The 25,187-nt window shown below is 37.0% G+C and overlaps 5 protein-coding genes across 5 annotated transcripts; 2 read left to right on the forward strand and 3 right to left on the reverse strand.

Annotated features, from left to right (window-relative positions):
* Positions 1-4,787: 4,787 nt before the first annotated feature.
* On the forward strand, positions 4,788-9,624 carry LOC116127884 (probable sulfate transporter 3.4). Its single transcript, XM_031413542.1, is given in 14 exon segments — positions 4,788-5,126; positions 5,224-5,272; positions 5,350-5,557; positions 7,133-7,152; positions 7,155-7,303; positions 7,413-7,478; positions 7,581-7,694; positions 7,853-7,969; positions 8,196-8,322; positions 8,428-8,714; positions 8,807-8,997; positions 9,149-9,234; positions 9,315-9,391; positions 9,478-9,624. Coding segments are annotated over 14 exon segments (1,977 nt in total).
* A 472-nt stretch (positions 9,625-10,096) lies between these two features.
* Positions 10,097-11,341, reverse strand: LOC116127885 (glycine-rich cell wall structural protein-like). The gene has a single exon (XM_031413543.1). The coding sequence runs from the start codon at positions 11,339-11,341 to the stop codon at positions 10,097-10,099; it is 1,245 nt and encodes a 414-aa protein (XP_031269403.1).
* Positions 11,342-13,754: 2,413 nt separating this feature from the next.
* LOC116128009 (trihelix transcription factor ASIL2) lies at positions 13,755-16,981 on the forward strand. Its single transcript, XM_031413679.1, has 2 exons — positions 13,755-15,069; positions 16,595-16,981. The coding sequence occupies exon 1, from the start codon at positions 14,018-14,020 to the stop codon at positions 15,062-15,064; it is 1,047 nt and encodes a 348-aa protein (XP_031269539.1). The 5' UTR covers positions 13,755-14,017; the 3' UTR covers positions 15,065-15,069; positions 16,595-16,981.
* Positions 16,982-17,659: 678 nt separating this feature from the next.
* LOC116127886 lies at positions 17,660-18,535 on the reverse strand. The gene has a single exon (XM_031413544.1). It carries the CDS (start codon positions 18,533-18,535, stop codon positions 17,660-17,662), a length of 876 nt encoding a protein of 291 aa, XP_031269404.1.
* A 1,712-nt stretch (positions 18,536-20,247) lies between these two features.
* LOC116127888 (ARF guanine-nucleotide exchange factor GNL2) lies at positions 20,248-24,495 on the reverse strand. The gene is made up of 2 exons (XM_031413545.1): positions 23,453-24,495; positions 20,248-23,353 (listed from the first exon to the last, which is right to left on the reverse strand). The coding sequence occupies exons 1-2, from the start codon at positions 24,493-24,495 to the stop codon at positions 20,248-20,250; spliced, it is 4,149 nt and encodes a 1,382-aa protein (XP_031269405.1).
* Between the last annotated feature and the right edge of the window lie 692 nt (positions 24,496-25,187).

Raw genomic sequence — 25,187 nt, forward strand, 5'->3', positions numbered from 1 at the left:
TCCTTACCTCTTGATTGCTAGGAATAGATGTTCTGTCGTAGCGACGAGTGCGCATCAACCGGGAAGAGGATGAACTAATTTCTTGAGTGTAAAAAACGTTGTTTTTCTCTCTGAAAGTTTAAGTTCTGTGAAAAATTTGGAACAGGCTTAGGGTTTTATAGGGAGGGAGACGACACTTGGTTTTCTTTTATAATCGACGTTTGGGCGGGATGCGTTAATAGCCATTGATTGCGACCACTTGTCGTCAATCTACATGAAAAGTAACCTTCACGCTTCGTGGAGATCAACCGGCGTTTCCTTTTATTGAAATCCCCAAACGTCGGCATGATTATCTCCTCCACATTAAATGTGCCCTTATCCTCATTTACTACTTCAAAAGAGAATGTCGTTTCAGCATGGCTTGCATTTAATGCTCATGGCTGACACTTATTGCACAAAGACACGTCTGTCAGATAAAGCTTATTTTATTGACCAGAACAGCTATCAAACGCAATAGATAACATCTAAAGAGGTCGTTCGAATAAAACACTATTCTCCTCGTGTCAAACTCGAAGCGAAGTATTTCCCAACTTCTGACAGCAAAATGTCCTAAGTGTTTTCGGGTCGCGAAAGTTAGATAGAGGTCAAAACACATTTATAGCACTGAGCAGGATCCGACATGGGTCGCTGAACCTTTTGAAACGATTACCTCAGGTCGCTTGTGTAACTCTCAAAGATTCATGTTGCGACCTTTACTTAGTTTGCTGGTCGAGTTAAGCCATCAGCCTCATGTCATTTGTAACAATATGATTGTCCTCAATTTTTAGTTTGGGTAAATACTCCTCGTAATAAGTCAGGTCACAGTATAATCATGAAGTTCTCAAGATTCAATTCTTGAACCTTAAGAACTAGGGAGCTTCTGTTATGCTTAAAAAGTTAGGGCTGACGTAAGCTTACATCAGTTTGCACCAATCAGAGTTTAAGAAGGCTTTGCACCGTCGAGAAGTTGTCACATCGCCCCAAGACAAGAAGAATATGGCTGTCACCAACTTGATAGATTCTAGTTTTATCTATGAGTGAATGAGGGCCGCACACCTGTGCAAATCCCAAGTAATTTGAGGATATTTTCTAGGTTATCAACCAATGGGACGCAAGGAAAGATTTGCACAACACCTACCTACTTGCAAATTTGTAATCATTACCTTGAATTCATCTATTAAAAATAGAGGACTCCCCCTCTCATTTTCAGGATCTTGAAACTTAATTCTGATTGTAATCTTTATTTTCAAAGCAAAGATAACCTATGAGAAAGAGACTGACTTGAGATTATATCCGAATACTCAGGTTATTGTACCTCTGCTCGCTGTTCGCTATATGCAATCTCCTGTAATCTCTCATATATAAAATAACAGTGGATGTAGGATTCGCTTTAAGCATCCGAACCACTTTAAAAATTTGTCTCGCATTTATTATTTAGTCTTTGCATTTGATTATCCTAATCATTCACGTGTAATTTTTAAGAACAGTTTAACACTTTACACGTTCGAGTTAGTGATAAAATCATGCATCAACAGTTTGTTAGTTTATGAGTGAGAAAAAAATAATTTGACAACAAGTTTCTTCCTTCCTCTTGCTTATTTATATGGTTTTATTAAAAATAGTATTATTATATTATGTGTTATTTTAAAATTTCTTAGAAAATATAATATTTACTGAAGGGTTAATAAATGTAAGCACACTCATCATCAAAGAACATAACTGGTAAAAGCTTAGAGTGAATTAAGATTTTTTTTTTCTCTGGATCAGGTGGATCCTGTCTATGAAGCCCTTCCTTAAGGTTGAACAGCTCGTAATGTTTCACGCATCTGAAGCAGGAAACTAAGAAAGAAGAATGGTGGAGAGATTGGATGGGTTTCTTAATTTACATGTTGTGTGCTCTTCTGCTGGCGAAATTATAACTTTATTGCAAGGAAGTCTGACTAGCAATCCTCCTAATCGCAAGAAGGTTTGGCAATGGTCTCTTTGGGTTCAGTACGCTCCTGACTGCACTTCTTTATCTTTTCTGAATGACTGGGTGTTGTGCTGCGTTTTAAGAATTTATGGGCATTGTTTTGTTAGTTTCAAGATGCTCCTCTAGTGTTGGTCTACTACTACTAGGGTTGTATACAAGCCGAGCCAAGCCGAACACTATGGTGTTCGAAGCTTGGCTCATGAAAATCTAACGAACTCAACTCCAGCCTAGGATCGATAAGCTCTAAAAACCAGGCTTGAAGCTCAAGTTCGTTAAATAGTTTGAGCTCGAAATTGGCTCACGAATAGCTCGTTTATGAGTCCCCAATCCAAAGTAATCCATTAACAATCCTTCAAAACAACCTCAATCCAAAGCCAACTCACTAAAGATAACCCCAAAAACAAGGCTAATTGTCACCAAGCATCATCAAATCCAAAGCCAAACAGTCGCAAATATATCACTTAAAATTCCATCGGCTGTGAGAGAGAGAAAAGAAGAGAAAAGAAAAGAAAAGAAAAGAGAGAGAAGAGAATAGATGGAAGAGCGAAGGAGAAGGAGAAGTACGAAGAAAGGTGAAGAAGAAGAAAAAGGAAGAGGAGGAAAAAGATGAAGAAAAGAGAAGGAGAAAGTGTCGGCTGGCCACTGGAGAAAGAAGGTAGGGTTTAGAAATTGGGATAATTTATATAGGATATAGTAAATTACATATAACCCCCTAATACTTAAAAAAATAACACTTATACCCTTTCGAGCCATTCACAAGCCTATCGAGCAGAGTAGTGGATGGTTCATAGCTCGACTCAAGAGGGTACTTGAGCCGCTCGAGCTCGACTCGACAAAAGTCGAGCCGAACCCAACTTGTTCGAGCCGGTAGCTACAGCCCTAATTGCTACCATGTACAGCCATGAAACTCATTATTTTTTTTAAATTGTACAGATCTCTTATATTTGGTGGGCGAAGGCCTGTTTTTCTTATAGGCTTGGGCTGTATAGGTTTTTTAGCTTGGCGTTGCTAGGTTTCTTTTGCTTTTGTTGAGCTCTTGGGAAGTTCCAAGTTGCTCTCTTTGTTTGTAGGGTTTTTTTATTTTATTCTCCCCGCTTGTTTCTTGATTCTTTCTTTTATAAAATTTTTGGAATTATCAAAAAAAAAAAAAATTACTCTAGAGACAATATATTTATGGTTGTATTGAGTAAGAAAAAGATAATTGCCTATTCGTCATAAACTAACTTTGGGTTCAATAGTAATTCCTCTCAACTCTTACCTGATTTTAAAAATTGATCTTATTATGGGCTTCAACCTAATAAGAGAATTTCCATCTTGGGCCAGAGAATGTCCAATTTGTAGCGCATAGTGTTGCTTATCTCCTTTTCGTAAGAATGATTTGAGACGATCATTGTTTGGCATGACTGAGAGTTGAGCACTTGCGTTGTTTTTTTTAACACTACATTTTTTTCCCAGTACCATTTCCTCTTTATTTAATTATTTTTAAGAATAATACTACTCTTACAAATTTTACATACAAAGACTATTATACAAAGTGATTTGTCTCCTAGTAATTGAGAGAATGAATTTGTAAAACCAACTTATTAAATGAGATAAACAACGTGTCAATTAAAAAGTAATGTCGAACAACAATACATTCACAAACTTTTTTATACAAATTGATGTGATAAAAGATAATTAAGTGATTTTAAATTAAAATAAACTTTCATCCAATTATCTTTTGTTATATTAGTTTGTATGAAAAGGTTTATAAAAAAGATTTGTACGTGTAGTGTTATTTTTTTTTAAGTACAGTATATGTAAGAATCAGTAGGACAAAAGTTTAAGCCTAAATATGATTTACAATGCGGCGCATCAAACATGTCAATATCATACTAAATATAATCCAATTCCCTAATAAATTAATTCGATCCAGTACAGAGACAGACGATTAACCACACCCGTGAGTTTACCTTAATTCACCATCCACAAGTTGTATGTTTTTCTGCGCTAGACTGGGCTAATATCCGGTAATTTTAGAAATATGAAGATGTTATTCACTAAAACCAAAATAAAGAATACTAAAGAAGAGCTAAGGTAAAAGAACCCCCATTGGCAAAGGAAAAAGAGGCATGTGGGGCAAGGTTTTAAAACCCGACCTAGACTGGCCGGTTCAATCGGCTGAACCAAGAATCGGTGATTGAGTCGGGTCAGTTTGACTAAAAAATCGAAATATTAAATGATCTAGTTTGAACCGCGATTGGACCTATTTTTTGTTACGAACTGCCGGTCCAACCGGTTTGACCTGTCAGTTGAATTACATTTTTTATTATTTTTTTATATGTTATACTGACATCAGCATGATGACATCACGGTTCGACCCGATGGTTGAACCGGTTCGATCGGTTAACTTGGGACCCGATGACCTAACCAGGTCACTCCTCGGATCGGGGTTTTAAAACCTTGATATGGGGTGTTAATGCAAAATGATTTATTAGAGGAAAGTTAGATTCCATTGTATAAAACGCAGTACGTCCTAGCTATGTTACCAGAATCTTAATTTATTCATTTAATATTCTGAAATACTATGAATTTAGATATGGAGTCAAATTGAAAAAAAAAAAAACAAAAAAATTTCATAAATCATAATAAGCCGAGATTTTCTCACTTCCTTTGCCCAACTGCTTATAACTACCATCAATCTCGCCTTTGTTCTCTAAATCTACCATAACTCTCATCGCTTCTTCGTATTCGTTCACCCAATATATATTATCCACTTTGTGGCTTCCTAAACATTTGGCATATTTGCAGATAAATTATGAACACAAGCTCCGAGCAAGCAGTGGCAGCTTCTTCCGACAATTCAGATTATATCACAATCTCTACAGAAACAATTAGAACGTCTCCTCTTGAGGTTCATAAAGTGTGTCCTCCTCCTCATGCTACCACATTTCAAAAACTCAAGCAGAGACTTCGTGAAATTTTCTTCCCCGATGATCCCCTCTACGTGTTCAAGAACCAGACTTTTCGCAGAAAAATTGTTCTGGGTTATCAGTATGTGTTTCCTCTATTACAATGGGCTCCTACTTACAATCTTGCACTCTTTAGATCTGATCTTATAGCCGGACTCACCATTGCCAGCTTAGCCATCCCTCAGGTCTAATTTGACCATTATTCCTTTCTATTTCAATCAACATAATTCATATATATATATATTTTTTTTTAATACGATTTTAATGATTTTGGCCTGGCAGGGCATTAATTATGCTAAGCTTGCAAATCTGCCTCCGGTAATTGGACTATGTAAGTACAAGAACACTCCTTTTATTAACAAATATATATTATAAACGTGTGATATCTATTTGATGTGATGTTCCTAGATTCAAGCTTTGTGCCACCATTGATATATTCTGTACTTGGGAGTTCAAGACATATTGGCATTGGTCCAGTTTCAATAGCATCATTGGTTATGGGCACCATGTTAAACGAAGAGGTTTCTTTTGCTAAAGAAAGAGATCTCTACACAAAACTTGCTTTTAGGGCTACTTTATTTGCTGGTATTTTTCAAGCGTCGTTGGGATTTTTTAGGTATGACAACATATTTATTCATTTTTCGTTTAATTGATCATAATGACTTGGCTTAGGGATTCAAACGTTATTGAGAGATGAGATACTTATTCAAACTTCTTCGAGAGAAAATATCGGATGTTCATTAATAGAGGATAAGGGTGTTAAAAAAAATGTAGAAACCAAACCGAACCGGCTTTTTGGTTATCCGAAAAACCAATTGGGTTTCGGTTTAAAGAAATAAAAAAACCGATTTTCCAGTTCGATTACCAATTTACGAGAATATGAGAATCAGTTAACCAAAACAAGTTTATCATAAAAATATTAAATTAGAATAAAAAATCCGGTTTATTAAAAAAATATTAAATTAAAAAATATATTAACTATTAAATATTAAATATTAAATAAAAACTGGTTCAAAACCGATTAATCAGTTTTTACTAACTGTTAGGGCCAAAAATCGTCATTGGCCCAAATAGGAAAACGGGCCTGACAATGTGGAAGAGATCAGGCCCAATCCTGATGCAATCCAATCCGGATTAGACCCGGCCCATTGATACGAGATACAGTCGGCCCAAACCATCTGGGCGCGAGCCTCCCAATCCCAGATCACTTCCTAGACCTATACGCGAGTTCAGAGCCCATGGCCCCCGCAGATCACTTTCTTATTCCTGACCAATCTCCTATTCGAGGTCACCTTCATGTTCAGATCACTTTCCTACTTAACGTTACTTTCCTATTCGGGATCACCTTCCTATTCGAACATTGGTAGGACAGCTCACCACCGCCCTAATTCCTCTAGGGTTCGTATCAGAGTCACACTAGGACTCCTACTCCCACCAGGATTGGGAGACCAGACAATCACTATATAAGCAGAGGCCAGCCCTCTCACAAGAGACATTACATTACACCTTCACACCCGAAGCTCCTACTTGAGAGCTTCACATCACCGTTGTAGTCACAGTCTCCGACTAGACTTCCAGTAACCTCTCTACTCCCTAGCCCTCACTATACTAGCCTCTTTCAGCCTTGCGGACTTGAGTGTCGGAATGCCTACGGCAAACAGCACCCCGGTGTTTCCCGTATGCTTCACGCGTTTGTTTCTCTACGTGTGCAGGTGCAGCGAATCGCTAGTGGCCTCAACCTCACGGAATCAGACCCCCCTTTCGTATAGATAGATTTTTACGTCTACACTAACCAGTTCGGTTTCAGTTCTTGAACCGAAAAAATGGTTCGGTTCACAAAATCGGTTAACCAGTTTTGAGCACCCCTAATAAAGGATGCACGTAGACACCAAAAAGAAACTTTGTCTTATTATAAATAAGTTTGGGATTTTTAATGGCCTAGTTAAGAAAATTAATTAAATTTTGGCGTGTATAAAAATTTTCCAACCTTCAGGTATCTTAAATTCTTATACCAAATACAGTTGAGTTACAACCATTCCAAGCGCCGGCTTAATGGTGAAATTTGAATCTGCTTTGAAGATATATAGTATAGTGATCAAGCTGCTTCTTTTTTATCTGCTTCTGTGTAGTTTCAAGAAAATAAAATGGTTACTGGCTAAATTTTGAATTAATTTTGGTTATCCCTTTGTAGGTTAGGTTTCATTATAGATTTTCATCAAAGGCAACTCTGATTGGATTTATGGCTGGATCAGCAGTGATTGTGTCTCTCCAACAACTTAAAGGATTGCTTGGGATTACTCATTTTACTAGCGAGATGCAAATCTTTTCTGTTATGGAGTCTCTTTTTGGTAACATAAAGGAGGTATAAACAGAACAAAGTACACGAAGATGATAAATACTTAATTTAAGCATACTAACTATGCATCTCAGACAGAACAACAGAGAGGTCATTTTTCTTCTTTAATGTGCAGTGGACTTGGGAAACCATTGTTATAGGCCTTATTTTCCTAATTTTTCTTCTGATAGCCAGGCAAATTGTGAGTCCAGTTATTTGACTTCTCAACTCAACTTAATTTCCCAGTTTATCTTTTATTTAATCCTTTGATGATTTACGACATTTTTTGGATTTAAAATTTCAGACCAAAATGAAACCGAGGCTCTTCTGGGTTTCAGCTGCAGCTCCTTTAACATCCGTTATTCTATCCACTCTTTTGATTTTTCTTCTCAAATCCAAATTAAAACATGTTCCCACAGTAAGTACTTCCAGCGTATTCAACACAGAATTGCTTATAAAAGTTTGGAGAAATTTTGGTAAACAAGAGGGACTTCAGCTTTTTGAGACTTGAAAGAGTTGCTTTCCTTTAAAAAAAAATCAATTGATTTTGTTATATGATCCATTTTTTGCCAACAGATTGGTTATTTATCAAAGGGAGTGAACCCGCCTGCAGCAAACATGCTATATCTTCATGGTCCTCATCTGGCCCTTGCTATTAAAACAGGCTTAATAACTGGCATCTTATCTCTCACTGTAAGCAGTCCTGAAATTTTTGTGTCATTTGCCTTCAATATTTAATAAGTCAGAAGTTATGAAAATGCCATTCTGTGAAAATAATGCATCTTAGTTTGGAGTTTGGACTATAGCATCTTAAATTCGCTAGTCGGTAGCATGATAAAAAGTGAACATAATTTCAATATAATTTGAAGCGAAACCAAATTCTACACGCAGTAGTAATACTATTTTCTTTTAATCTTAGGAAGGAATAGCAGTAGGAAGGACATTGGCTTCCCTGCAGGATTATCAAATCGATGGAAACAAGGAAATGATGGCAATAGGTATAATGAACATGGTTGGCTGCTTCTTTTCATGCTATATTACTTCAGGTTACATAACATTCTCTGCCGATGTTTTATCTTAACATTAATTTTGTGTTATATTTTTACACAGTCCTTTTAATTATGGCTGATTTTCATTTTCTAAACTTTTAGGCTCATTCTCCCGTTCTGCTATAAACTACAACGCTGGGGCAAAGACAACTGTTTCAAATATAGTTATGGCAGCAGCGGTCCTTGTGACATTGTTTTTTCTCCTTCCACTGTTCTATTATACACCAAACTTAATCTTGTCAGCTATCATCATAACAGCTGTTACTGGACTGATTGACTTTGCGGCTGCTTTTCGATTGTGGAAGATTGACAAACTTGATTTTATGATTTGTATTTGCTCCTTCTTCGGTGTTCTTTGTATTTCCGTGCAGATGGGGCTTGCTATAGCTGTAAGTAATATTTTCTTAATTGGATTGCAGTAGAAAAATATCATAGAAGAAATTTAATGTAACCTTGTTGAACCTTTTGTTTGGAAAGTCAGGTTGGAATTTCAGTATTCAAGATGATTCTCCATGTTACAAGGCCAAACACGATGATTTTGGGAAATATTCCGGGCACTTGGACATATCAAAGCCTAAATCGTTATGAGACTGTGTCAAGGATTCCATCCTTCCTCATTCTAAGCATTGAAGCTCCCTTCTATTTTGCAAATTCAACTTATCTCCAAGAAAGGTAAATTGACGATGTTATCTCTTGATAATCAGCCAGATCCAGAGTTGATTTTAGTTTGTCAAGAAATATGACTGGAGATCTTCATTAAAGGTTTCCTTCTGTATTTCCTGAAGTATTTTCTGTGCCATAATTAGTTCCATTTTCATTGCAGGATTCTGAGATGGGTCCGCGAAGAGGAAGAGAGGATACAGAAAACCGATGAGAGTGATCTGAAATGTGTAGTTTTGGAGATGACAGGTACATATGCAAATCAACAACACATCGAGAAGCTTTAGCTTTAATTCAAAGTCTAAATCGGTTTGTTTTCCAAATTTCAGCAGTGACAGCAATAGATACCAGCGGCATCGACACTATAGCTGAACTTAGAAGGGTAAAGGATAAGAGATCACTTCAGGTACTGCTGCCACTAAATTTGATTTTTCCCTAGAAAATATGTTTAACTAGGTGTTTGTTGTTTTTGGTAAATTCTGTCTCTTGTAGCTGGTGCTGGTAAATATAAATGGAACTGTAATGGAGAAGCTGAGTAAGTCAAAAATCCTTGATTCATTCGAATCACATGGACTCTATTTGAGAGTGGGAGAAGCAATTTCTGATATATCATCTTCATGGAGGAGTAGGGAGCCTTAATACACACGCAATGATTTTAGCAGTTCTGTAAATTGTGTAACAAAGTTGTAGCATGGCACCATTCAATTAGTTGTACTTATCACAATCTTTATCTAATCTTCTTTCTTCTCACTTCTTGTACTATAACTTTCTCGAGAAAAGCTTCCATGAATGAGATAGTAATTTTTGTTTACAAGTTTGAATATAATAAATAGTAGTTCACCTGTTACACAGCAGAAGAAAAGGCCTGCACTGCTAGACAGTAGAAAAGGCAGTATTAATTAAAACTGTAACACGCAGTTAGAGTTTATTTCAACATTAACAAAGGGAAGGTACATTAATGAATTATTTTAAACAAACATAGATGAACATGGAAATAAATAAATATAGAGGTTAATTAGGCCTTGCAACGAAATTATTCCATTTTCACTTTGTATAAATTAGGCCTGGCTTACTTCTGGTAGTAAAATCAATAAACTTAACCGATTAGTATTTAGCCACCAACTGGGACTGGGACTCCATTACCCCCACCCACGCCAGCACCACTGCCTCCACCTATTCCACTTCCAACTCCTCCTCCTCCTGCTCCACAACCCCCACCTCCACCGCCACCGCTGCCACCACCACCACCAACAATGCCTTCTCCAGCACCACCTCCAGAGCCTCCTCCTGCTCCCTTACCTAAACCTCCACCAGCACCACCACCGAACCCGCCACCTTCGCCACCTCCGCCACCAAACCCACCACCTCCTTTGCCTGCACCTCCACCAAACCCACTACCAGCACCACCTCCAACCCCACCTCCTCCTCCTTTTCCAATACCTCCCCCAAATCCACCACCTGAACCACCACCTCCTTTTCCAATGCCTCCCCCAAATCCACCACCTGAACCACCACCAATTCCTCCACCTACACCACCTCCTTTTCCAATACCTCCCCCAGATCCACCGCCTGAACCACCACCAATTCCTCCACCTACGCCACCTCCTTTTCCAATACCTCCACCAAATCCACCGCCTGAACCACCACCAATTCCACCTCTACTACCACCACCAATCCCTTTGCCAATACCTCCACCGGAACCACCACCAATTCCTCCGCCTCCTCCTTTTCCAATGCCTCCACCAGCCCCTGCGCCACCTCCACTACCTGCTCCTCCTCCTGCACCACCTCCAATTCCTCCGCCTCCACCAGCCCCTGCGCCACCTCCACTACCTGCTCCTCCTCCGGCACCACCTCCAATGCCACCACCAGCACCACCTCCTCCTCCAATGCCACCACCAGCGCCACCTCCTCCTCCAACTCCACCAAGATGGTGGCTTTTACCTTTCTTCTTGTAATGCTTTCCAATACCACCTCCGCCAATCCCTCCACCTCCTCCCACGCCTCCACCAGCTCCAGCACCAGCTCCCCTTCCCCCACCCCCTCCCCTGTCTCCACCACCACCTTTTCCAACGCAGTCAGGCTTTGCTTCAGTACCTGGGTTTCCACTGCCATAACTGAAACCTACTCCCTTACCAAAACTAAAGGAGTGTCCGAAACTTAGTCCTTTTCCTCCTCCAAATACACCGCCACCACCAACACCACCACCCCCAAACCAGCCCGGGCTACCATCGAAGAACCACTCCGGTTTCTTTTCTTGTTCACTCTTCTTCTCCTCTAGTTTCCTACCCTCAACAAACTCGCACCCCGCAGCCAAAGCAACCGACAATACCATCCAAACGATTTTTCCTGCCATAGTGAGATGTGGTGAGATCTTACGTGAATGTGAATATGCATTTATAGAAGAGTCAACATTTAAACTATATATTTCCAAGATTTTGATTAGCATAAAAGAAGGACGGGTCATGAAATGTGGTTGGGTGCATTACTTCTATAATTGCTTCGCCGCTAGCTTTACAACGCTCATCCAGCTCAACTGTATGTCTATCTGCGTGATTACTTCGTTTGCATTCAGTACAGCGACAGCCCATATCCACCCCCCGTGATTTAACCATCTTTAATTGATTATACCTTTTCCTAGTTATACGTCTCCTCCATTTAAGACTAAAACTTTGGAGAAGAAGGTGCCAACCCCATCACCATATTTTGCATGGACAGAAAATAGACGCATTGATGATATCATGCGTACGTAAACTAAGGGCGATTGTCAGAGAGATCATCATGTCTAAAATTCAACCCGGTAACTAGTCTTAATTAGAGCAGGCTATGGCCGTGCCGGTACGAAAAAAGCATGGCACGGCAAGACACGGCATGACACGGCATAAAAATATAAAAATATACGTGTCGTGGGCGTTAAAAATAGTTCATGGGTTGACACGGCACTGAAAAAATAAAATTATAAAATAATAAAATTAACAACTATTTTTTAAAATAGTTGTTACCCCTTGTCACCTTGTATAAAGAAATAGCCATTTGTGTATGAAAGATTACCAGAGGTAACGACTATTTTAAACTTAAAATGGTGTTGTTGAAGCCATTATGTTATGAAAGATTGTGTGATGACAAATTCCAAGCTTCAAAATTGTGTTGCTTAAAATATATTGATTTTATGAATTTAAAAATTAATAAAAATGAAGATGTATACTAATTCTTAATTCTAATTTTTAAATTTATATTTGTAATTTATAATTATAACTTATAAGTAATAAAAAGTGTTAAAATTCAATTAATATTTCAATGTCTCATTATTTTATTATATTTCATAATGATTATATATTTTTAATTATTATAAATACAAAATATCACTAAATATAACATATAAAATATTTTTATAATAATTATTAATAATAAATCATAATTATCATAATTTATAAATATTAAAATAAAATATTTTTACAAAAAATGTGAGTCGGCCCATAGCACGACACGATATATAATGGGCCGTGCAGTGGGCTTTCAAATTTTATGGGCTAACACAGCACGACAAGGCACGAAACTGGGCAAGCTTTGACATGGCACAACCTATGGCACGATAAACCTTAAATTTTTAGGCACGACATGACCTACGGCCGCCTCTAGTTTTAACTCAACTCCATTAAATCTATCTAACTGAAATTAACTCCCTCCCGCCATATCAAATTATCAATTGAGACACACATTTTGGTTTTGTTAAAAATAGAAACTGACACTACACACAAATCTATAACATGAATAGTTAGATGGACTTTTGTTTCCACAATTCGAAAATGATTTTCCAAAGTCAAAATATAATTCAAAATTATGAATTCGTGATGTTTCCAATATTCCAATTATAGTTGATATAATTCAATATACTTATTTTCAAATTAAATTTTTTTGAAAATAAATAAAATAATTGTTTATATTTTACTCTAATTATTTTGTAATTATATTCAAAAACTGTTTAATGTATTTTTTTTAAATTAAAGAATTATATGTGAATTTTAAATCCCACGAATAACATACTTGGATACTAAATCAATGGAGACACTGATTAGTAAAGAACTGGCGTGGAATGCTCAATCATGTACGATAAATTTTGTAATTAATAAGGAAACATTTATATTTGCTTACGTTTTGTTTTTGCGAATTTATTTCTCTTTCCCTTCGTATTTAACTCTACAAAAGTTTGAACAAGTTACACTAAGTGTTCAAACTTTATCTATCCGTGCTGTTGTTAAGATTGTTAGAGTGAATTAGAGATAATATAGATAGATATGTGATTTCAGGTTTGATGGCAGTGGATTATTAAGTTAGTCTTCCCTAAAAATTGGCCAAATTATACATAAATTGGACTGAACACCTTGATTAACAAAAAAACGAATAAAAGTGTTCAAACTTAAAATGTTAAATAGGCATACAATATTAAAACTTTAAAAGAAGGATTTGACTACCGTGCTAGTTAGAGAGATGTTACAGGCTTACAGCACCAGTAAATGCATTTAAATAGAGCTTCTTATAAACAGTAAAGATTTGTACTTAAAGTATACATTTTTTTTAATAGGTCTTAACTCTTAAGTCTTAACCTCTTCTTCAATACGAGTTTTCTAATTCTAAGTTCTATATTTTGGAGAAGAATATTTACGAAACACAAACTTATTAGTTATTATTAAATAACAGGGCCAGGCGGAGGCCCAGGTTCCGCACATTCACCCGGTAAGCCCGATATCCAAGGGCAGTCATCTTCGCATTTGGCACCATCCCTTGCACTCGACGACCAATAATTGGGACACATTCAGACCCTAGACAAATTAGGGTTTCTTTATATTCTTATCAAATTCCAATTTGTTCGCTTTGATTTCCCCATAACTGTAATTTGAGATCCAACAAACTACCCTTTAGGGTTTTTGGCACATCAAAACATACACATTTTCCAAACCATACCCAAAAACTTTAACCTCGTTCAGTCAGGGTTTGCATTATTCTGAATCAATCTATCTGTACTCAGACCAAAATGGACAACACTCAAGAGGATGCAAGGTACTCTTCAAAACCCTATTCTCTAAATCGCCAGAAATTCCCTTCATATTCTCGTCCAATAAAAAATCGCTTCCAATATGAAGAAGATGATGAAGACGAGGATATCGATGCTTACATTGAAGAAAAAAACGAAGACGAAGAGTATGGTGTTGAATTTGGTGAGACAAATGGGCATCGCCACAATTTCAAAGAAAGCGAGAATTTTGAGAGATACCCAAAACGACAGAAGGTGAGAACCGCAGTTTCAGGTTACCAATTCGCTCCAAGAAGTGTCAAATTATCATATGATTGGACCGAGCACGAGGCATTTGTGTTGCTTGAAATTTGGGGAGATAGGTTCTTGCAACTGGGGAGAAAAAGTTTGAGAAGTGAGGATTGGGTTGAGGTTTCCGAGAAAGTAACGGAGGCGTTAAAGACTGAAAAAGAAGAGGCCCAATGTAAGCGAATGATGGATGAATTGAAGAGGAAGTATAAGAAGGAGAAGGTTAAAGTGGAGCAAATGGGAGTAAATTCTAGTAAATGGGTGTTTTTTAAGAAGATGGATATGTTAATGGACATGAGAAGAGAATGTGGGGGGTTAGCTTGTGGGCTTGATTCGGGTGAGTTTGTGTTTATGGATACTAGGGTTTATTTGGATCGGTCTAATGGATTTGACGAAATGAGGGATAGTCCGACTGAATCAGAGATGGAGGAGGATGAAGAAGAGGAGGATAATAATGAGGAGTCTTCTGCTTCATTGATGATGCTGGCGGATTCTGTTAATAAATTTGGGGAGATATATGAGAAGATAGAGAGTAGCAAGAGGGAACAGATGATGGAGTTGGAGAGGATGAGGATGGACTTTCATAGGGAGATGGAGTTGCAGAAGAAGCAAATTCTGGAGAGGGCACAGGCTGAGATTGCAACAATTAGGGAAGCTGATGATGATGATGATGATGATGAGGACACTCATGATGATGATGATGATGATGATGATGATGATGATGGTGAAGGTGATTCTATGGAGAATCTTAGTGAGTAACGTTGGTGAGTGTCTACTTTGTGATATATATATATATATATATTCAATGTCTTACTATAGCTGTATGTTTCACTATTATTGGACATTTCGTGGTCCTTTTGATCTGGTAGTCCTAACCGTGTATTGGCATTATGTTTTCTTGGTTAAATAGCAGGTAGGAGATACATTCATTTTAATTCAGTTTTCGTTGTATTTATTTTTTTTTGCCTATTTTAGTTAAAATTTCCCTCTTAAACTTAAGAATGACATAATCACTTCCCATCTCATGAGCACGGTGCTTCTTGAAAGGATACATTACATTGAATCAGTATTTCGTTTTTCATTTGCTGCCATGGGAAGAGATGTTGATATCTTCCTTAGCATTAACTGGAGAGATACCAAATCCAAACCCCCATCCATGAACTGAGTCTGAGCCACCTGCTACCATTTTACTTGGTAGGAGTGAAAAGAGTGAAGGAATTTTCTGTAACTCAAGACAACTTTATCCCCAAGAAATTAGTTACATCCTATTTGCACTTTTGAGTTTCATTTTAGGCAGCCATCTGGCACGACTTTCCAATGATGGAATATATCGTTAATATTGTTAGAATTTGAATGTTTAGTTGTTTAATTTGCATCTTTGAAAAAACTCTCTATGGTAGAGGATATATATATTTGAGCAGACAATGAAAACATATTACACTTACATACACTGGACCTTTTGCTTCTGGAATGTTAGACACCGTAAAGAAGTAGAAATTAGTCAATTACAATAGCTAAATTTCTTATTTGAGGGCTGTAAATGGGTAATCTGAGAATGTTAAAGGAACTGAATTAGGCCTTTATATTAAATGGATCAGCGATTTTGAAATGATCACCCAGCATGCACTGGCAGGGTGTACAGGTAGAAGTACATTTGACCTTTTCTCTTTGTGCTCTCCTTTTTTTTTTTGGTTATTTTCTCTTGTTAAAGAATTAGTAGTCATTGAAAACAGAAGATTATCATAGCAAACATTGAGAATTTCTTAACATTGTTTGAAGTCATATGAAAGAGTATGATCATCTCTTGCCGATAGGACACATTTTGTTAGTAATGTTTGTCCTCTCCAATAAGGAATTGTGCTCAACTTTTTCCCTTATTTTTGTCTTGGTCTCTTTCATTTTAATGTCCCTATTGTGGTGACCTTGTCATACTATTCTTTTTGGTGTAAAGAAAATTTCTGAGGACCTTGCTGATTCTTGCATGGAACACATTAAACTTGTGGTAATGACCTATGAAATGAATAGAATCTTTAGTGAACCGGTCTGTCTGATTCACTGGATTTATATTGTGGACTATTGTGGGTTATCGGATCTAATACTGTGTCTCACTTGAATTTTGATATATATTTTGTATGAAATGATAGGTGAAAATTTGAATTTCCCAAGTTTTTCTTATTTTTCATTTTTGGGTATTTTAGACTGATTAGATATTGGAGTCTGTTATCTATTTTACAAGATCCCAAAAGATTTGGTATCAGTAATAACAATTCTGAATTTTATCATTGTCAGAAACTGAAGTTCTGGAAGATATGATGGCATCTGAACCTGCTCTCAACATTGTGAGTGTAGCTACCAGGGAATTCTTTTTTGAATTTAAGGTCTTATGATTTGTGTAATGGCGATGGGCATGGATGTTTCATATCCTTGTTCTATTATTCCCCTCAGATTGGAATCTGTGAAAACCTGTGTTGTATTGGCTAGTTAGTACACTCTCTCTATTGTAAATGCTTTTCACTTTGACAAATTCACAAGCAACATCTATTTTTGGACATTCATAGTATATCTGTTTATATGCTCTAGATGTTTTCTAGAATTATATTATACCAGCTCTTCTCTTATTCTCTATGTAACATTGAATTTTTTTTCCTTAAGTTACATTATTTTTTTGGACATTCATATTATGAAACATTTTACTTTATATCTCTCCAGCTCCATGTTTCTAGTAATTTATTTTCATAATTGCAATGGGATAAAAAAATAGAAAACAAGAGGTTAACAGGGAAGTTATAGCCTGTTGTAGTTGACATTTACGTTAATCTATTATTGTTTGTGCCCTAGAAATGTTAAAAAAAAAAAAGGTTTCTTATTCAAAGCACTGATATTCGGTTTGATGTAACAGTCCGATTTGGGAAGAAACTAGGAGTATCATCAATTCATGAAGGCTCATCCCTTGCTTCAAAATTGATAATTATTTGCATCTAAAAGTTACACCCTCAACAACTAGCTAGGATGAGTATAAAACACAGAAAGAGAGAGCTTGATGGTCATTTATTTTTCTATGGTGTGATGATGAGAAAGTGTGTGGACGCTATAATTTAGCTCATAGAGTAAAATAATTTAGTGTAGACCATGATTGTAGTCTGTAATGCGACAGTTAATTGTAATGTACTAAAATATAATCTTATATTAATATAAAGTTCCATAAAATTTTATCTAAAACTCCATAATTTTGTCTCATTATAATATTGACAGATCTCTGCTGAAATACGTTTAATAAGCTTTCTTCTTTGATTTGTGAGTGGAATCTGAAACCTTTTCTGTAACAGTTTATCGTTGATTAGAGTTACAGAAATTTCAAGGTTTACATGCATAGTAGAACACAACATTCATGACAGTGTCAAAAACAAGCACAGAAGAATACATGGAAACCAACAAAGGAGCTTCCCATAAATGAAAACCCTTACACATCCTAAACTCAAACAAACACTCTACTAATCTCAAACTCAGATTACTTAACAAAGCCATCACCAGGGCTGTCTGCCGTCTTCCTTCCATTAGCTTCTTGGCCTTCAATAACGACTCAATTCCATAACACTCACTTTCCAACACTGATAAAACTCTTGCCAGGTTCCCAACAACCATAACCTGTGCAAATCCCACACAAAACGGAATTCCTATAAACCCCACAACACACAATAATCTCAACAATCTTGACCTTATTCCACATGCAAATAATATCTTTGGCAATGTTGTCAAACTGGCAACCAAAGCTCCGAATAGCCCAACAACAATCAGTAACTCCCAGAAACTTGTATGGACAAGTTTAATCCAACTCATCCCACTTCTAATTAACAGTCTTCTTCCATCAAGACTTACTCCATTGTAATTGTCTGAAACCGCTTGAATAGTGGCAGCTCTTCCTAAAAGCGAGAAGGTGATAGTGGAAGGGAAGCAAATGACGAGGTGAAGTACGGTTTTGGAGAGAATTTTGGACAGGGGATGTCCAAGTAAAGGATGCGTGAGGTTGATGGTTAATGAGGGTATTTGGGGGAAATGGTGTAAGAGAAAGTGGGAAATGAAGAAAGAGATTGGGAGAGGAGAGAAAAGGAAGATAGAGATTGAATGGAAATGAGTATGATGGAGAAGTATGAGTCTGATGGATTCTCTGAAAATCTGGGCTGTGTTCATAAGATACACAGACTCAAAGAGATTTGAACTTCTTCTTGCCATTGTTGTTGGTGTTGCAGAAGAAGAGTAAGAATTAAGAAGGTTTGATTGAATGAGAGTCAATAGCTAAGGCCTAAGGCTAAGGGGAGGATGATGATTATGCAGTTTTGGTTGCTTGATAGCTAATATATCATCATTAAACGGGGTTGTTAAGGGTGGTTATATCGTTGTCAAAACAAGCACTTTTTGGGATTTTTTAAAATGCTATTAATCATGAGAATGATTTGGAATTTTATTAGTTTTTAAATGGTTTACTTTGATATCTACTACTTATTACCCTATTCATTTAAATTTGGATTTTTGTAAGCTTAAATCTACCCTCACTTTGAATAGCATATACATGTTCTGTTGTCTTGGAGTTCTCAAAACATTCTATTTGATTTTCTGTTGGCTTTGTTTTTATTCTTAAGAGATGTGATGAAGGTAAAAGAAAAATAATAGTGTTGAAGATAATATATATAATTAAATTGATGGCAAAAAGGTTTCATTATGTTCTTCACTGAGAAAATTGTGTGCCTCTATGAGACTGGAAAAGGTAAAAATTAAGAAAAATGCTACAGGTATCAAAATTTTGCACCAATCTATATGACATCTAACTCGGACGTGCCACGTAGGACACAACACAAGTATTTAGTGAATGAACAATCATCCAACAATTATGGATGATCGTTCATCAAGAATGGACGACAGTCCAGAAAATATCAATGGACTCCCGTCCATATATCATAGAAGGAAGTCCTTTTATTATGGACGGTCGTCCATATACAATTTTAGATAAAATATTCATTTTTAAAATATAAAATTTTTAAATGAAATAAAAGAAAAAAAAAAACTTCTATTTTAAGTAAAAATATGGACGCCAATCCATCTAATGAGAATGGTTGTCCATATACAATGGACAACCATCCAAATGAGTGGATTGGCGTCCATTCTCAAATATATATATATATATATATATTTTTTTTTTAATTTTCAACTTTTTTTCTTTTTCATTTATAAACAAAATGCAAAGCAAGAGAGGAATGAAACATGTTTTTTAAAACCTGCTTTGGGAGGCTTAAATTTTTAAACATTCTAATTGAAAATTTTAAAGAAAATTTTTTATTAAACTAAAATTTGGGTATGGACGGCCGTCCATCTTACACAGACAATTGTCCATTGTATATGGACATCCGTCCATATAAGATGGATGTCTGTCCATTATTTGTTTTTAAACTTTTCTGGACGGGCATCCATAAGATGGACACTCGTCCATAGTAAATGGACACTCATCCATATTATATAGACAGGAGTCCATTGATATTGTCGTGGATGATCGTTCATTTGTGATGAATAATTGTCCATAACGTATGGACGACCGTCATGTAAGATGGACTATCGTCCATTTACGGAATCAGTATTTTCTGTCCAAAGTGACCGCGTCTTAGTGGATGTCACATCATTCAGTAAAAAATTTCGGTGCACAAATTCGGTTTCGTAGCATTACTGAAAAATTAATAATGTGGATTTGGAGTGAATGATTTATTTAAGAAGATTAAACAAGTGCTCATGGGAATTAGTTACATGGATATTTTATGCTCTTATAACCTAACTAAATTAGCAACAAAAAGAGGGGAAAAAAAAAAAAAAAAAAAGAGTATTGTGACCTCACTACTTATGCTAAAAAATAAGTTTTGGTTTTGGTTTTGTTTAAAAAATGATGGTCTTCTTCAGTATCAGATACAAAAGTCATTAGGAAAAAGGTCGTCTTTGAGTGAAGGAGCTATCCATTGTATCTGAATGTAAGTGATCTCCCATAAATCATCACCTTCTCTTGGCACTAAAATCTCCATTTCCTTCATCTTTGCTATCATCTTAGTCAACAATTCTGGAATTAATTCTTGTAATTTAGTGTCACCATATGGTCCCAAATCAGCCTTCATGCATGTATCCATTCTTCTCAGCAATCCTAACCAGAAAGTCCTGAACCCTGGACTCTCTACTAATTGTTTTACATATTGCAAATACACATCTGCCATGAACTCCATTGCAAGTTTTAAAGTCCCTTCCATACTTCTCATTTCCTTCTCTGCATTCTCTCTTCTTGAATACTCTACCATCTTTTCATGTAAATCATCAACCATTGCAAATATCACAAGGTTAAAACAGTTGATAATGTTTGTGGATGAAATATCCAAGTCTTCAGCCAATGTAAAGCTTCTGTGAAGAGATAAGACTGCATGATTTCTTAATTCTTCTCGCCGCGCTAAGCTGGTTTTTCTAAGTGCTTCCCCTAATTTGATAAATAAATTTATGGCAAAGTTCAAAGAAGCCAGACTTTTGGTGTCCTCGAAGGAAAAGGCACTTGAAATGCTTGCAACGCTAACACTGGTCCCTGATTCTAGGCATGCATTTTTGTACCATTGTATCAGCAAATTCACGGAATCTGACATTAAGTCCAAAATCTTCAAGTTCTTCTCCAATGGAGTATTCTTGAGCGCCACAAAACTAAATGCACAGTCAATACAGTAGGCATAATTTGTACGTGAAACATGAGTGGCGTCAGACATTAACATGATTAAAGTCTCAACCCCCTGATCGTAGGTTTCAGGGTGCCGACCAGTTACCGATAATAAATGAAGAACAGTCTTCCACCCAAGCGAGGATTGCAAATTTGCAGGGTATTCCACGATGATCTTGCTCACTGACTGTGTTATAAACGGACAACATGTCTCAAGAACTTCTTTATCCAGCTTCCACATTAAATTTATGGACTTGAAAATTAGCTCCTCTGGTAATTTATCAACTTGGTAATACGAAAGAAGCCTCAGACACACCTTGAAAAGGCCTATAATTGCCTTTTCTGCAAATGGGACGGGCGAAAACAAAGGAAACTGGGCAACATCAAGAAGATACTCATGGAAATAAAACCAAAACGTTTGAAACCTGTTTATGTTGGCCAAAGCAATGGCAGTGATCAAATCCCAACAGAAACCAACGGTTTCTTCTTCTTCAACTGGAGTGCTAAATTTTTGGCCTTTTCCAGCAGCTGAAAATATCAGAGAACGTCCGAGATTCAGTAAAGCTTCTGCAGGTAAGTTTGAACTATTGCTGAAGATGTTCCCAATTCTACACTGTTTAATAACCTTGAGATTTTGTTCTAATTCGTTCATGCCAAGGGACATAGCGTCTTCTGGGCTATCAAGGGATAGAAAATGGGTGAAACGACCAATAATGCCAGAAGTGTGGCGGCTTCCTATTCCATATTTGGTTTCATGTGTGGTGAAGACGACGCCGGATTCAGTTCTGGAGTGTGGTGGGACATCAGAGGTGGAAGAGGTATCAAATTCAATCACAGATTGGGGTAGTAGCATAAGCCTTTTTAGTTTCAACAAGCAGTCGACTATTTTCCTCCAACCCCCTCGAATCGAGTCTCCAAAGTTATTTGCAAGGGTGAATACCGCAAGCGTAGCCATCTTTGGCTTCATATCGTTGCTAAAAGCAAACAATGTTTCTTCTGCTGAGGCATAAGGATTTAACAACGTGGTGAATTTGCAGAATGAGGCAAGAAGTTCGTCAAGAGTGTCTTCTAGTCCATACTGAGCTATTCTAGATATTGAGATTAGTCCTTCTATGCATTCTTGGAGCAATTCATCTTCATCAGCATGCTCAAAGAAGGCAGAAAGAGCCGCAACTGATGGACCAGCAATGGACGCAAACATATCTCTACCCAGCCGACGATCAAAATCACATAGAGTAAAAGGCTTCATAGACCTGGTTCGATTCATTAACTCAATCCATCTGCTTGGATTCATATCGATTGGGCAGCCAGATTTCCCAAAAAGAGTGATTTCATTGTTTGCAATTGAGTGAAATAGCTCTGAGAGATACTCTCTAGGAAGATCTTTTCCTCCATTGATTGCCCTGTTGTTCTTGATGAACTCTTCCTCAGTCATCTTTTTCTTGACTTGCGGATTGTGTTGATCAGTATTAAGCATGATGAGAGAGTAGCATAGTATGAACACTGAATCCTTGCTTACAAAAATTTCGGACGATTGTTGATCGTATAATCTTTCTGAGAATGCTTCGAGGATCCGCTGAATCTTCTGGGATTCTCCTGGCAAACGGAATGTCTCTAGATAAGTTCGTAGAGCGTTGTCAAGGATCATGCCTGAAAATTCAAAGGTTTCCGTGAATTCTTTGAGAACTTGAATGTGGAACTCATCAGGGTCACCAAGGAAATCCCCAATGAAGTTTTTGTCTAGTCCATGAGTATAGCGAAAGAAGAAAGCGTAGGCTTTTGGATCTGGGGGATCAGAGACCAAATGACTAAGTTTAAGATATTCTAAACCCTTATTTTCATCCCGATTAAAATGATGCCCGGCGATCACTATCTTCCTTTTCTGTGTTTTCCGTTGCCTTACACTGTGCACCCACGCCTCAAGACCATCATCTTTTGGCATCTCTTCCCAAAAGGGTCTGTACTCTGTAATTTCAACTGGGTATGGTCCAGAAGGGCTTGAATCTCCTTCTTTGTCAATGTTTTCTGCAATGGTGTGAATCAGGATTACCAATCCTTCAAACGCTTGGATTTGCGAACTCGTCAAAGGGCCAGCCCCTGGAAACGAGTGCTTGCAAAGCAACTTTCCTATCTCTTCTACAATATTTCGGCAAACTGGATCACAATCATAGTTGACGTAGGCTTCAACTATGAATGTCGGTTGTCTACAGAAATTTATTATGCCTTCAAGCGCAACTTCTTGGAGTTGAAGAGAGCGTCCTCGAGCAGCAACTCTGAATAGTACAAAAGCAAAAAATGCTTCTAGTTGCAGACGAATAAACCTATAACAATTAAGTACGCATTAGAATTAGACTCCAGTAAGATCAATTTGAGTCCATAAACAAGAAATGTAGAGTTATTATTATATTCATATAGTTTACCTTCGAAGAAAGTGATAAATATTCAAAACAGTACTGCAAATCATGGATAGCACAAGTGGGCTTGAACCCTCACCATAGTGAATCAAATGGTGAAATAAATCATCTTGAATCATCCTTAAGAGCTTGGGGTGCTTTCCAATTGCCTCACCACTTAATTCGATAGAAGAATTGATCAAAACCAATGCGAAAAGCTGAACGTCTTCATCGGCAGAGTGAGATCCTTCTGTCTCCATAATTTGAACTACATTTAGCAAAGAACACAAGAAATGAAATATATCAACAGCAGAACGAACTCCATACCCTGAATCCAAATTTCGGTCACTATCAAAATCTTCAGAATCAGATTCTGATGCCTCTCCAGACTTAACCTCAATTTCAGGCAACCGTGAAAATATTATTTGTATCAATTCATGCATTGTGTATCTTGCACTACGTTGAAGCAAATCCCCGCGGTTTGCAGATTGTTGTACAACTTGAAAACACGAATTTACAATAATACAAACGGCATTGTCCGTAAGCAGAACTGAGGCCGGGTGTTTCATGATGTAAATAAAAACTTGTAAAATCCTCATCATCACAGCATCTTCAGATACACGGTCTGTTTTTTCAAGTTGACAACTTGTAATTGCAGTCACAACAGAATTAATGGCATCTTTTACTCCTGGTGTCTTCTCATCAAAGATTCCAACTTTGAAAATTTTCAATACGGCTGAGAGAGCAACCCCAGTGGCTGCAGCTGGAATGTCACCGCTTTGTATCACATCAAGAAATGGAGAGAGATAAATGGCGGGATCAACGGTTCGCCATTCTTGTTGAGGATTGAAAATCAGAGAACGCAATGATTTCAAAGATTGTACTAATGAGGAATCATAGCCGTCTTCCTGTATGTACTGGGTACTCGGGTCGTGGGGTCGCCGGATCACAGCAAGAACAGACCCAACTTCCGTGTTTAACATGCAGGACAGACCGAGCTCTTTTCTTTTGAATTTCTCCATGTCCTTCTTTCCCTCCATTTTGTTATCCTCATTATCTTCTTCTCCCATTTTTCAATTCACACGTTCATACAATTTCAAAAAACGGTTGAGAATGACGGTGCAGAAAGTGACTTGATGTTTGGTTGTTGTGAGGCTGATTTTGGGGAACTGCTTTCAAATGGGGGCATTATTGGAACAACATAATTTTGTCGAAACCATTTCACGCGGAAAAAAGCGGCCGGATTCTTTGCTAAACAAGAGGTTAATTTTATTTATTTGTTTTTAATAAATTGTTGATAATATTTTATGGTTATGGATGGGTATTTGAAAATTTCCGCCATTAATATCTCCTGATTTTAATCAGTTCAGTTGAGGGAAAGGACCCAATGGGTTTGACCTTGGCAAGCTTGATGGCTGAAGCTCTTGTCCACAGCACGTTGGCTCAAAACAACTACATTGATTTCTATTGATGTTTATTATGTCTTTTCACTTATTGTTTTAATAGATCTTGATTATCACTTTATTTATATTTTGTCTTCTATCAAAATTATTAATAAATTGCACCATAAACTCTATTTTTCTTTCTATATCTTAAATTCGATATTCTATTTTAAAATTTATTTTTAGTATATTTACTTTCCTTATAGAATTATATGCTTCCTTCATGATAAAAACTAAGATTGGTTTCATAATAATGCATGCCTTAAAAAGTATTTAGTTCTTCAAAACTTCCAAACATCTTCAAATACATTCAATAACAT

Source organism: Pistacia vera, unplaced genomic scaffold, assembly GCF_008641045.1.
Source record: "Pistacia vera cultivar Batoury unplaced genomic scaffold, PisVer_v2 Contig196, whole genome shotgun sequence".
Lineage (NCBI taxonomy): Eukaryota > Viridiplantae > Streptophyta > Magnoliopsida > Sapindales > Anacardiaceae > Pistacia > Pistacia vera.